The 13,643-nt window shown below is 27.8% G+C and overlaps 1 protein-coding gene across 1 annotated transcript; it reads left to right on the top strand.

Moving 5' to 3' along the window:
• Positions 1 to 11,125: 11,125 nt before the first annotated feature.
• Positions 11,126 to 13,073, top strand: LOC132927305 (uncharacterized). Its single transcript, XM_060991817.1, has 2 exons — positions 11,126 to 11,420; positions 11,528 to 13,073. Exons 1-2 carry the CDS (start codon positions 11,301 to 11,303, stop codon positions 12,848 to 12,850), a joined length of 1,443 nt encoding a protein of 480 aa, XP_060847800.1. The 5' UTR covers positions 11,126 to 11,300; the 3' UTR covers positions 12,851 to 13,073.
• Positions 13,074 to 13,643: the final 570 nt, after the last annotated feature.

Raw genomic sequence — 13,643 nt, 5'->3', positions numbered from 1 at the left:
ATTAAATGTTTAATATTCATTTGTTTCTTTACATTAAAAACCTTTCATATTATGATTCTATTTTTGTGAACATAAACAATTTTTTATTGTAAATCAAGGTTGAAGATATTTATAACAATTTAAATTATTAGTTATAACTTATAATGAACATGTATTATGATTTTCTGTATATATAATAAAACTGATCATTAAGCATAAATGTTATCATACATTTAATAGATTTATTATTGTAATAATTTTATTTCATTTATAACTCATATTTTTTTTTCATTTTGTAAATAATATAAAACTATAATTTGGAACTGTAAATTTTTCTATTCATTGTACCTATAGTAACAATAGTAATAATAAAATTAATTTTAATTCAATTTTAAATAAGTAAGATTCATAGAACATTTTAAGAAACTTAAGTAATCTGTATACTTTTTATAAAAAAAAACAATTCACACAGTATATCATTCTTAAAACTGAAATTAATTTTTTTTAATTTAGATATGATTTTATTATTAAAATTAATTACCTTTTATTTATAAAATGAATAATTCAATTTCAATTATAACTATAATTTAATTGAAAAATATGTAATCAAGTAATTTTCAATGTCTTTTTTTATTTCTAGTATACGCATTATTTCTGGTCAAAATAAAATTGCTATAAAAATTAGTATTTTAACGATATATTGAAATTCAAATTATAAATGGAATTACTTTTAAAATAAGTTAAAATAGTTAAATGATACCAATACTCATACCAATAAGTCTATTTATATGCCAAATTTATTAATTATCATTCAATTGAATTAAATCTCTTGGTTTGACATTTTTAACAATCCATCTCGTTCAGTATTTTATTCTTCAATATCAGTATGTGAAGCTGTTAAAACAACACGATCAGCTTCAGCAGCAGCTCTTCTACTTCCCATTTCACTATCAATCTCTGCACCAAATCCTAGACTCTGAATATAAGAAGTGTACGCGTCCAATAATAGGGACTACGTGGAGTGTTGTTGTGTGTTACCCGAACAACAAATTACCTTTACTTGGCCAATGACTACACTATCGCCGATTGTCTAGAAGTAGACTACTATTATGTTTACCCCTTATATTTGTTGGATATGCAACTATACGTACATGACGACACCAAGGACCGGGAAAGAGCTATTTTAGGAAGTATAGGATAGTACAAGTTAATTATGGGGAGGGGTCTCTGTGATTGATCCGATCTGGTTAAATGACCACAAAGCTAACAAAATAGGGATAATACTTAAATTAACTTAGCAACTACTGAAGTCTGATTATGGCCATGGTCTGCTGAACGGACTACCGAATACTAGACGACCTGGACAGCCTTTCACACACGGGATTAGTTGCTAGCGGACTTACGCGTCGGAACTCTCTCGGTGGTGATGTGGACTCAAAAACAGCTACACACCGTAACCGGGAGACGCTGGATATGTTAATCGGAGGTATGAGGTAATATACAAAACAATGACTTACGAGAGACAGGTATGGAGTATAGAAGTATTTATTGTCCTCTCACAATAAAGAGGTATTAAATATTTAAATATAATATAATATGTGTGTATAGTGTGTGAGTGGTAAGACTCACTGATTTATAATAATAATTTCACAAAGATATGTACTCAATGCGACTTTAATAAATAGTATAAAAATAAACCACTGCAATAGCGGAACAACGATTTTCAAACTTACGACAATAATAATAATAAAATATAGGGCGTTGGCCGCAGAACATCAACAAAAACAAAGATAGTAAAATCATAACGATAATATAAAAATGAGGCAAAAGGCCGACCAATAATTGATTATACAGAATAAGAACAAAGAGAATAAAATATATACAGTTATATTATAATAATAATATTTATATTAAGTAATTAAACAAAAAGGACTGCTTTCCGAGTTTTGTGCGTGGGAGACGGGAGAGAAGATTAGACGACAGCGATAGTGCATCATTGACGCGGCGCCAACAAAAACAATTAATTAAATAAATTCAATTTAAGATAGTATATGAATAAACTATTTAGTCTTTATATTTTGATTTTTCCTGCAACTTATACGTCTATCAAGACCAGAAGCAACAAACAGTATATTAGTAGTATCAACTTGTACTGTTTCATTTCCAAACTTTCATGTAATTTTTCTGGTACATTAACAACAGCACCTTCCAACATCTCTAAGAAATACAATAAATATAAGATATGTTATAAAAAGACTATTGTAAAGATAATAATCTTAGAGTATAGACCACTATATATATTACATAGAGTCTTGGTTAAAAAAAGTCGAGAAAAAAGGGCAAAAACTTCAATGAAAATATTACATGTTTAAAAATAGTTAATTATTAAAAAATAGACTATAAGTTTATATTATTATATGCAATTGTTTCTGATTTCTTTTCCTAGTAAAATCACACTATGGTACAATGTACAATTAAGATGTGCAATATATTTATTAGTTTTTATTATCAATTTTATCTTGTAAAATTAACAATTATTTTAATCACCAATATTGTTTTATACTGTTTTGCATTTAAAAACATTAGTGTTGACAATGCTAATCTCTGCTAATACTGCATAAAAGATTACATTTTCAATCTAATATAATAATTAGGTTAAAATAAACTACCTATGTACTCATATATAACTAGAATTTTATTTAGATCAAAATAAATATAAATGAGTTAAAAATTATCTAGATGAGATAAAACATAAATAATTTTTATCTAAATGAGTTACCTATCTAGATATTTTCCAACACTGCTAACCAACAGGCGACAGCGTTTCAACTGCCACGTTGAAAATATTTATGCCTTATTAAACGAAAATATTGTAAATTTTTAGAAGGTTGTAAACTTGTAAGTTGTCCTACCTAATCTTCTACTAGCGTTAACGTGACGATTATATATTTATATAGAGTTAATTTATCAGATTCACTTTTTAATGTCGTAGCATAATGATTTAATGATAATTTGTTATCAATAAGTAGATTTCCAAATAAATTATCATCTGTATGAATATGTTAAGAAAAATAAAACATAAGAAATAAGTTATTAACAATTATATTATTTGTACGAAAAAAAAAGTATAATTTATTATATTTACATTATTATAATACAAATTAATTATGGTAGGTAAAAATTAGAATAAAATGGATCGTGTAATGGTAGTAACATATAGTACCATAATCCGTGAATTTCCTGTTTTGACGGTGGCTTCGTTGGCGGCAGAGGAGTAGTTGTTGTTGTAGTTGTAGTAGTAGAAGTAGTAGTAGTTGATTTAATTATTGATCCCAATACTGGAGCAGTAGTACCAGCAGGAATGTTCATTTTAGTGACCTTATTTAATCTTTAAACATTATAATATTAGTTTTTGGATTTTTAACAACATTCCGATTTTTGAATTGCAAGACATATTAAAACACTTTCATTTGAAAACAATACTAAGTTCGTTATAGTGTAGATAAAGAGTAGGTAGTAACACAGAATAAACTGTTTGGTTAATTTTAAAATTATGCAGTGTCTAGATAGTAAATTGAACACTGAGAAAATTGAGAATGACGAGAACTAAGCGAAAAAAATTAATATGTCGATATAACGATAAGTTAAATACGATAAAAGAACCACACAAAATTATATGTATCATTTATATAAATAAAATATTCATAATATCTATACTTTTCCTGGATTAATTTTCGAAACACCATCGCTATAATTATCATTGTTTTTTCTCATTAATAGATAGGTACGCCGTGTCGGTACGCGACTGTGTAGCTTGTGTAATTTATTCATGTTACATTTTTACAATTTTACAAATGTGTAGAGTAAATACTGTTTTATTTTCGTGAATGCTATACAGTTTAAATAAATATATAATATATATATATATGTGTTTTCTACCAGTCATTAATATCGAATTTATTAAAAGTAAAAATGTTTAGACTTTTGTGTTACAAATTATATTTATATTGGTTCAATAAAAATTTTAGTTGGCGATGTATCGAGTGTAAAGCGTAATAATGTGATCGTATTTAATAGATAGCTAAATTGTTAATGACACTGAAAAAGACTATATTAAAACCATACACCTGATAATTCAGAAATTGAAGCAAGGAAAGCAGTGCAAATTTAAAAAACAACAAAAAAACCTATTGAACTTAGTGCTCAAGAAGTTTTAGGTACTGTACCAATATATTTTTACAGGTAACAATAATAAATAATTATAACTAGAAATAGAATTCAAAATTAAAATAATAATTGTAGATCTTCAAAAGATTAATACAACTTCCTATACATAAATTTATTTCGAACAAATATTTTTGAAGTGGTTGCTACAATAACCAACAATTAAATCCTAACAGTTAAACATTCACATTTTATAATATAATTAATACAAATTAGATTGTATAGTTAGTTACTTAGTGTGTTGTTCAGGACAATGTGCTTTAATAAATTTTAAATTGCATTCTTTTGTACAGCATGCATTTATAATAAATTTATTTCTTTCTTGTCTTTCAAATTGTTCCACAGTATCTGAAACCATAGTTAAATTAGAATCATTGAGATATCATAATAATATTATGCCGTTATATAACTTATAGGTGATAAAAGTTACATTATAGCTATGTTATCTTTTCGTCGTTATGTAGAATTTTGAATAGTAACTAACTCAAAATACAAGTTACAAAATACTATAACAAAATCAATTATTTAGTTAGGTAAGCAGCATGTAATAATTCTATTACCTACGTTTTATTTAAACCAATATACATTTGTAATGAAATTATTTTGATTTTGAGCTAAGTGCGATAAATGTATTGATTTTTCAATGATGTGTGTTTGTGTATGTATTGTAAATAAACTTCATACACGATATAAGTAGTCGAAAAAATACCACAATTTTTAATTTTGAGAATGGTTTGAGTATTCTCATAGAAAATTGAATCTAGTTTATACTTTGGAGTTCAAATTCCTAGGATTTTTCAAAAAAATTAGGTAAAATTATTTGAGAGGGGGGATTCAAAAATAAATAACTGTAGTTACTTGAAAGTGTCATTAAATATTTATGTAAGCATTTCCTACAAATAATATAATAAACTAAATATTTTAAATGTTTTTGAGTTTTTTTATAGATATTCCCATTTATCAATTGTTTATAGATTTTCCAATAAATGTTAATAAAATATTATTTGCTCAAAATCTTTAAAAAATTAATACAAAATCCCACATAACTAAAATTACATTGTCACATTTTTTTTTTTTATGTAATTGAGGTTTAAATTTGTCAAAGTCATAACGATATATAAATTACAAAATATATTTTACAGTAAAATAATAACAAAATTATCAATTTTTATAAGTTTTAAGGCTTTAAATGCTTAAATTTATAATTCAAACTTCTTTATAAATTCATAATGGAAACAAAATCTAAAAATACCAATGCACAATTTTTTTTATAAACATTTGAATTTAAAACTTGAACTAAATTACATATATTCAGTATGAATAACGTTTTTCATTATTTTGTTATAAATCAAAAATATTATTTGAAGGGACATGAACTTTCATTTGCATTTATATATTTTATACACATAATGAGTTTTTAAAATGTAATGTTTTCGACAAAAATTAATTCAACCTATTATATTACCTACTAATGGTAGGTAGATAATATAAATTACTTTATCTAATAGCAATATCAAAAAACATAACATGAAATATATTTAGTGATAGGCTGACGAACCATCTTCATTCAGAATCGGTTGTTGTATTCATTATTATATTATTGTATACAAGTATAACACAACCACCATGACAACACAGTGACTCATTCAACATTTATTGTACCTACTTGCCCATCTTTTTTAAAAGTAATTTCTATGAAGGAGTTCGTTACTTTCTATGTTATTCAAAATTAAGTTTCAATTCAAAAAAAGTAGAAAGAGATAAAATATCAATGCTGTATCAATTAAAATTGAAAACCATATTTATTTTAATTTTAAAAATACATATTAATTCTTTTTTATTATTAAATTTAATAGTTTTAGATATTTGCATTTTCGTTGCTTTTTATCTCATATTTTTAATACATAGATTCCCCTTTCCAAATACCTACTTATTCTTCCTAGATTACCAATAACCAAAAGATCATATTATATCAAAAGTTATGGAATTTTATATGTGCTTTGAATATTTGGAAGACCTCAAGAAGAATATCATTTATTTAATCAAAGTTAACATGTATGAAGAAACTGATGACCATAGATAAGTGAGATATTTTAGAAAGCTAAAATTAGTAGTAATTTTATTACCAATAAAATAGTACAACACAACTGTGGAATTATTTTTAACTACAGGTATAATATTGCATTCTTACTCAATTACTTGTAATGTTTATAACTAACTATAATATGTTTTTTTAATAATAATAAATATGAAATTCTATATGACGCTATTATGCTATGAATAGTCACAGCAGGGAAAGGCATGTGTAATTGTTGATACTAACTATCCAATTGAATTTTACTTACATTTAATTTAAATAATCTAAAGCTATGTTGTTCAACATAAATATGAAACAAGTCTAGATTTGATACAAAATATTTAACATTTAATAATTGAAAATAAAATTTAGTCTAAAAGTTTTTTTTTTTAACTTTGTATACTAATTTTACTATTTATTATTTATTTTTAAGTTACGGAGTTCAATTCAGAAATTATTTAAAAAAACAAAATTTGATACATTTTTTTTCTATAAAAAGTGTATGTAATAATAAGTTTCATACTAATAATCTCAACTGATCATATTTATGTCAATGTGGACTGAAAATTATTGATGATAAATCTCTATACAATTTTGTTTTTTTTTAATATTACACTAATTACATATACTGTATCATTATATAAAGCATAAAATAAAAAATTACTTTTTAGTGTCTTTCCTTTGCAGACAATTTGTACAGCAGATTTAAGTAACTCTCCACAATATTGTTGTGTCACCTCCCATGGGTCTGATCGCTCGGGAGCGGGTGCCGTTACTACAAAAGCTGTGCTGCTGGCCCATAACACAACAAATAATTTTAAAGAGTTCCTGAAACACACATGGTATATGCATTAATATTATAAATAGGTGTTATATTAATTGGTGCAAGTATTATAATAATTTGTGGGTAGCTAGTGAATGGGATAGATTTTTTTTTTATAAAAATGTGCTATCAGATTTCATCTTATTTTATAAATTATATTATAAGTACAAATATTAAAGATATTTTTTTTATTATATTCTTTGAATATAAGAAGAATCAATAGAAATTATACACTATAATTTATTTTTATTTTCCTAAATAATTAGTAATTACTAATATTAGGCAAAATTTAAGTAATTTAAATAAGTTTACGAAAGTATCTGCATCCTGCACTGTTATTTTATGTGTAAGATAGATTAGGTACCTACCTATAAAAATCTACATGGAATCAAACTTTTCTTTTTTTATTAACTCATGAACCAATGATAAAAATTAGATTTAGTAAATATATTATGTATTAATACAAATTAGATACTTACATCATTGTATTTATACTATGTACGGTTTCTGCAGTTACTGAAGTAAATGTGTATTAACCCTAAAAAAAAAAATGCTTTCAAATTTATATTTTACAAAATTAAGTCACCAATTCACATTTGATATATCTAATATACATTTTGAATGAAATATTTATACTTAATACGTTTATTAAAACATGTCTTTCCTACTTGAAAATAAAATATCAACAATACCTATTTGTAAATTTTTATTTAAGTTGTCAGTTTTTGAACCAACAAAACTCTAAGATATTAATAAAAATTTCTTTAATTTCTTCATAGACTTCATAACAAAAATAAAACTATGATAATTGAAATATAAATAGTTTAAAACACTCAATATTCAATAATTTACCGATAGGTATAGTCAAATATATTAAATAAATTAACTAATTAATCAATTAATCATTAAATTGTGTACACATTAAAAACTATATTTTAATTTATTAAATGATTGATAAAGAAACTTTTACTTGTACAACAATATGGAATTGAAGACAATGTAAAAAATAAGGTGCAAAAGTTATCTTTCAAACTTAATAACAATACAGTTACTAAAGGGATTTATATAAAAACACCTATCATACAAATAAAATAACAAAAAGTAAGCTGAGATAAAATTAAAAAAAATAAAAATGCATAATAAAATGGGTAATAATACATTTTTTTTATAAAATAAGTGTGTGTTAATGCTTTTTAAATCTTAATCAAATGGCACGTAGCAGTGCCGTAGCGTGATTGCTACTCTATTGTGTAATAGGTCAAAACAAAATATATAATATTGCATATCTAAGGCTTAAGGACGTTAGCGCACTGTTTATTTTCTTTCTCTGGTGTGCGCAACATAGACAAAACGCATTTACGCAGAATCATTTTTTTATGTTTTTGAGTAATCTTTGAGTAAAATCACCTATTACAAAATCGATAGATAATAATATTTTCGAGAGTATGACACATCGATTTGTCTAAATATTCTCTCAAAACAATTTAAACATAATTTAAATTAATTTTTTTTTTTTTTTTTTGAAAGTCGAATATAAAATTAAATAACAATAAAATATAAAACCGATAAGGTCATTCTCTTGAAAATATTATCCTCTATAATTTTTGTAATAGGTAATTTTACTTTAAAATTGCATAAAAAAAATAAAAAAAACGGTTTTAGGTGAAAGTATTTTATCAATGTTGCGTGTGGGTCAGAGAGAGAAAACAAATATTGCATCGATACCCTCTTAAAATTGTTCACTTTGTAACGGTGCACCGTAACTGCGCATGCATCGGGGCCATTTTGTAATATATCACCGTAACTCCGCATACAAGGTTTTTTTTTGAACACCCTAACTCCGCATACAAGGTTTTTTTAAAACACTGTAACTCCGCACATAATTTTTTTTTATTGTTTAAATACAAAACACAATATATGATATTATAGTTAAATAAATATAATATGAATAATAATAATTAATAATACAGGTAACTATGAAATAAAATAGTATAGGGTATAAATTAAATGTAAAGTTAAAATAAATTAAAATAAAATATTATTAAATGAAGCCAAACTTTTTACAAAATTGTATACCTATTAATTTGGGTGTTATTATATAATTCAATTTTTTTATTTATAAGTAGTATATTATTTTTTTGTTGATTTATAATTATCCTCCTTTCGTTATTATTGCAGGCAGAATTCATTCTGATATAAGAATCCGTCTGCATAGCTAATACATTTTTAATGAATACAGCAATATTGGGATGTGCCGATGTAAATAAATCACCAAATTTGGCGTGAAAAGACTCACAGATGTATAAAATAAAACAAATTTTAGAAATGATTATACTATGATGATGATAATAAAACAACTGATCAGTGATCACTGTCAATTAGTTGAGTCACAAAGACATGGAAAACGAATCGGTATACAATTATGATTAGATATTGCTTTGCAGATATAATAGTTTAATTTCAACATGGTTTTACACTTTTACGCCGACATAGCGCTATCTTTATTAATTTTATGGCATGCGGACTTTTGGTTTTAAAAATATTTTTATAATGCGGAGCTACGGCATGTTCATTTTTTCAACCGTGCGGAAATACGGTGCATGCAGAGCTACGGATTCACAAAATATTTTTATGCATGCGGAGCTGTGGTGCGTCCCTTTATAAATTATAAAAAAATATTGTATAGCTATGATAATGCTTTGTGTTATACGTTATAATATGTATTATATGTCGCACGAAAAGGTCGTTTCTGCGCAGTGGTGAGGGGTAAATATAATGTGCTATTGATATTTTAGAAAACGTATACCTACTACCTGCTGCGTACTACGTAGTAACTTCTTTTAGTAGGATTTCGGAATTTAACGATTAATGCCCATCTCGATAATATGTGTCACCACGAACCAGTGTGCGAAAATCGATTTTTTTGTTTTGATGCTATATAGGTACAACATAATACAATATAATATAAAGCTGGAAACATGTGCGGACATTACGCCCGATGTTATCCGTCCATCGATTTCTTATATTTAGGTCAGCAAATCGAACAAAAAGCAAGAAAAAAATATTTCAGAATAATCAACTGCATTACAGCTACCTGGTAGAATTCTAGGTCGCTTACACGACCTGCAGAGTAGATACCACGGCCATATGGTTGTCTGGTGAAAACTCACGTTATACATATATATTTGATTCTTCTAATTTAAATAATTATATTAAAAGTATGATAATTTAATGGTTTTTAAATCCTAGATTATTTTAAAAATATATTATAACTAGGTAGGTAGTATATATTATAATGTAATTAAAATAATTATCTAAACAATATTATTACTACTGACTATTAATATTTAATAACTGATATAATACATTTCCAAACACTTGGTATTTAAATTTTAAACGAAAGTCTTATACTATTGTATTTGGTTGTTAACATGTTATAAAAATAAAGCAGTATAATGCATTGAAAGTACCTTAGTATTAAAATATTTAAAATTAATTAATAATATGTAAATATTATAATTATTAATACTTATTATTTTATATAAACAATTTAATTAAACAACTTACTTTTCTGATTAAAATCGCAGGTGTGACCGAAAGCGTTTTATTTTGAAATTTAAAATGCTATAATACTTCAAAGATAATTGCCCAGGTATATGCACAACCATGTGAATGCTTGGAAACTGAACAACTGCACATTAGTGTAATAGTGCGCGACGCGCGTTCCATTAGGTTAGGTGTCGGTTTCGTGGTATATGGGTTTAGGGATGGGCGGTCCGTATAAGATTGTGTTCACCAAAATACGCCATCTTCCGGATAGTTACACAAATACGCCCTAGTTGACACGATCATTGGGAAGCACGACAAAAAGCCATTCGATAAAACCACCCACAAAAGGCCACGATGGTTATTTGTCGTATATAAAAAGTCTATTCCAAATGAGATCAGCCTTGCGCGGCAACCAGTTTTCGTCCGGAGGCGGTTCTGGCTCCCCCACCTAGTAGTTGTTCGACTGGAGCTCTACCAGCGGCGGCGGCCGATGTCGACGCCGCCGGTATGTGTGTATCGTGTTTACGTGCCTGGCGCCTGCATTTAACGACTCGACGCCTTCGTGTTTGCCGCTGAATTACGCGCCTGTCCGTTTTATTTTACTGATTTATTTGTTTGTTATTGAAATTGTGTTTTGCATATTGTATAATGAGTGATAATAACGAAATAAATACGGGTGATATCCCTGAAATAGAAGGTTGTATGCCTCTGCAGCCTGAAGAAGGTGTACCTACTACTTCTCCAAAAACAAAAAATAAAAATGGAAAAGTAAGTAACAATGATTAATATAATATTCAAATATTTACTTATTTAATATTTGATATTTCAAAATGTATTACGTATATATTATTATTTATATAATATGTTTTTTACAGTTTGTGTCCAGTCGTCAAAAAATAATGATAGTCAATATTTATAAAGATATCATTTCTAATACACCAGACAAAAAATATGGGGACATTATTAACCGTATTAGAGAGTTAACTGGTTTGGGACGAGACACAATAAGGAATACCATCAGCGAATATAAAACGACGAAAACAGTATCATCTCCTAACAGAAAAAGATTAAAGGCTTCACTATTTGAAAAAATTGATGATCTGGACCGCACAGGATTACGTCGGACAATTCATTCTATTTGGTTAAAACGTGAACTACCAACTATCGATCGAATTTTATTCGATGTAAACGCAGATCCATCGCTTCCAAATTTTAAAAGGACGTCTCTGTATCGGGTTATCAAAAAATTGGACTTCGTATTTACAAAAAGAAAAAGGTGCAGTGTGCTGACCGAGAGGGAGGACTTAATTGTTTGGCGTCGTAAGTATTTATACGACATTCGGAAATATAGAGCTGAAGGTCGATCTATATATTATCTGGATGAAACATGGTTGAACGCCGGCGATTGTGTCGATCGTGTTTGGAAGGACAATACGGTTCTCTCTAAACACGATGCATTCAACAAAGGTCTTTCAACCGGTTTACCAAATCCATCAGGTAAAGGGAAACGACTCATTGTATTACACATTGGGTCAGAGCATGGTTTTCTGCCAGGTGGCCTACTATGTTTCGTTTCCAAAAAAAATACAGGAGACTACCACGACGAGATGAATGGGGATAACTTTAAACAGTGGTTTGAGTCCATTATCCCTGTACTCGATCCAAATTCAATCATCGTCATGGACAATGCGCCGTACCATTCAGTAGAGCAAGAAAAATATCCAAATAGTTCTTGGAAAAAGGCTGATATATTGGAGTGGCTCATTTCCAGAGACGTTGTTCGTGAACGACCGCTATCGTCATTGTTGAAGCCCGAACTTCTGGCGATATCAAAAGAAATGCGACCACAACAAAAATCGTATGTAATCGACAACTTGGCAAAAGACAACGGGCACACCGTACTCCGATTGCCACCGTACCATTGCGAATTCAATCCCATTGAATTAGCATGGGCGATGGTAAAAGGATACGTGAAACAAAAAAACACGACTTTTAAAATCGACGATGTTCGCCAACTGCTAAATACAGCGATTGAAAGGGTTACACCTGAAAACTGGAAAAACTTTATAAAGCACGTAATTGAAGAAGAGGACAAAATATGGAAAGCGGACGATATCATGGATGAATTGATAGATGCAATGGAACCTTGTATTATGACGATAACAGGAGAAACAACCTCAACAGATGATTCGGAGTAATTAATTTTTATTTTTTTATCATGTATTATATTTTTTATCATGCTTTATGTTTTATCATTTTTTTATCATGTATTATATTTATCATTTTTTTTATCATGTATTATATTTATCATTGTTTTATCATGTATTATATTTTTTTATCATGCTTTATGTTTTATAATTTTTTATCATGTATTATACTTTTTTTATCATGCTTAAATATAATAAATTGTTACTAATTAAATTATAGGAATTTGTTTTTACATACCTATAACATTAGGTAATAAAAAAAATATATAGGTGTTAAAAATTGAACAAAAGAAATTGGTGTTGTACCGATAGCGTACACTGACGTACGTGTGATCATGCGGCGCGCGCGACTGTGCGAGTGACGGTACGGAAAAATACATCACGACGTACAGCTCCGCAGTCCATCTGTTTCAGAGTATACAATGCAATTTAAGTTATTTGTACAGGTCGCTGGTCTATAATAGACTAATTACGTCGCTCTAGTCATGCGCCGCGACGACAAAGTTCGAGACCGTGCTCGTAGTGAAGCCACGCCTCCGTGCGCACAACCGGCCGCCGAAGGCTGATCTCATTTGGAATGGACTATAGTTCTATGTCGTTTTCTAAATCTAAATTTGACATAAAACCATCATGATGGATATCAACACAAATGTGTGTACAGTAATTAACAATATTTTAACGACAAAAAGCCATCTAATGGAATTATAATTTAGTTATATTTTTAAAAAATTTTTGGTACCAATTCGTATACAAATATACTACACTAATTTGTTAATCTAACCGT

The sequence above is a fragment of the Rhopalosiphum padi genome, chromosome 3 (genome assembly GCF_020882245.1).
Source record: "Rhopalosiphum padi isolate XX-2018 chromosome 3, ASM2088224v1, whole genome shotgun sequence".
Classification (NCBI taxonomy): Eukaryota; Metazoa; Arthropoda; class Insecta; order Hemiptera; family Aphididae; genus Rhopalosiphum; species Rhopalosiphum padi.
The sequence above is the reverse complement of the archived record's forward strand: the minus strand, read 5'-3'. Positions and strand labels throughout refer to the sequence as shown.

Bases quoted from the DNA above. Each gene is read 5' to 3' on its own strand.
- LOC132927305 (XM_060991817.1), top strand. From the start codon at position 11,301: ATGAGTGATAATAACGAAATAAATACGGGTGATATCCCTGAAATAGAA. The intron at 11,421-11,527 runs GTAAGTAACAAT...TGTTTTTTACAG, and splicing joins CAAAAAATAAAAATGGAAAA to TTTGTGTCCAGTCGTCAAAA.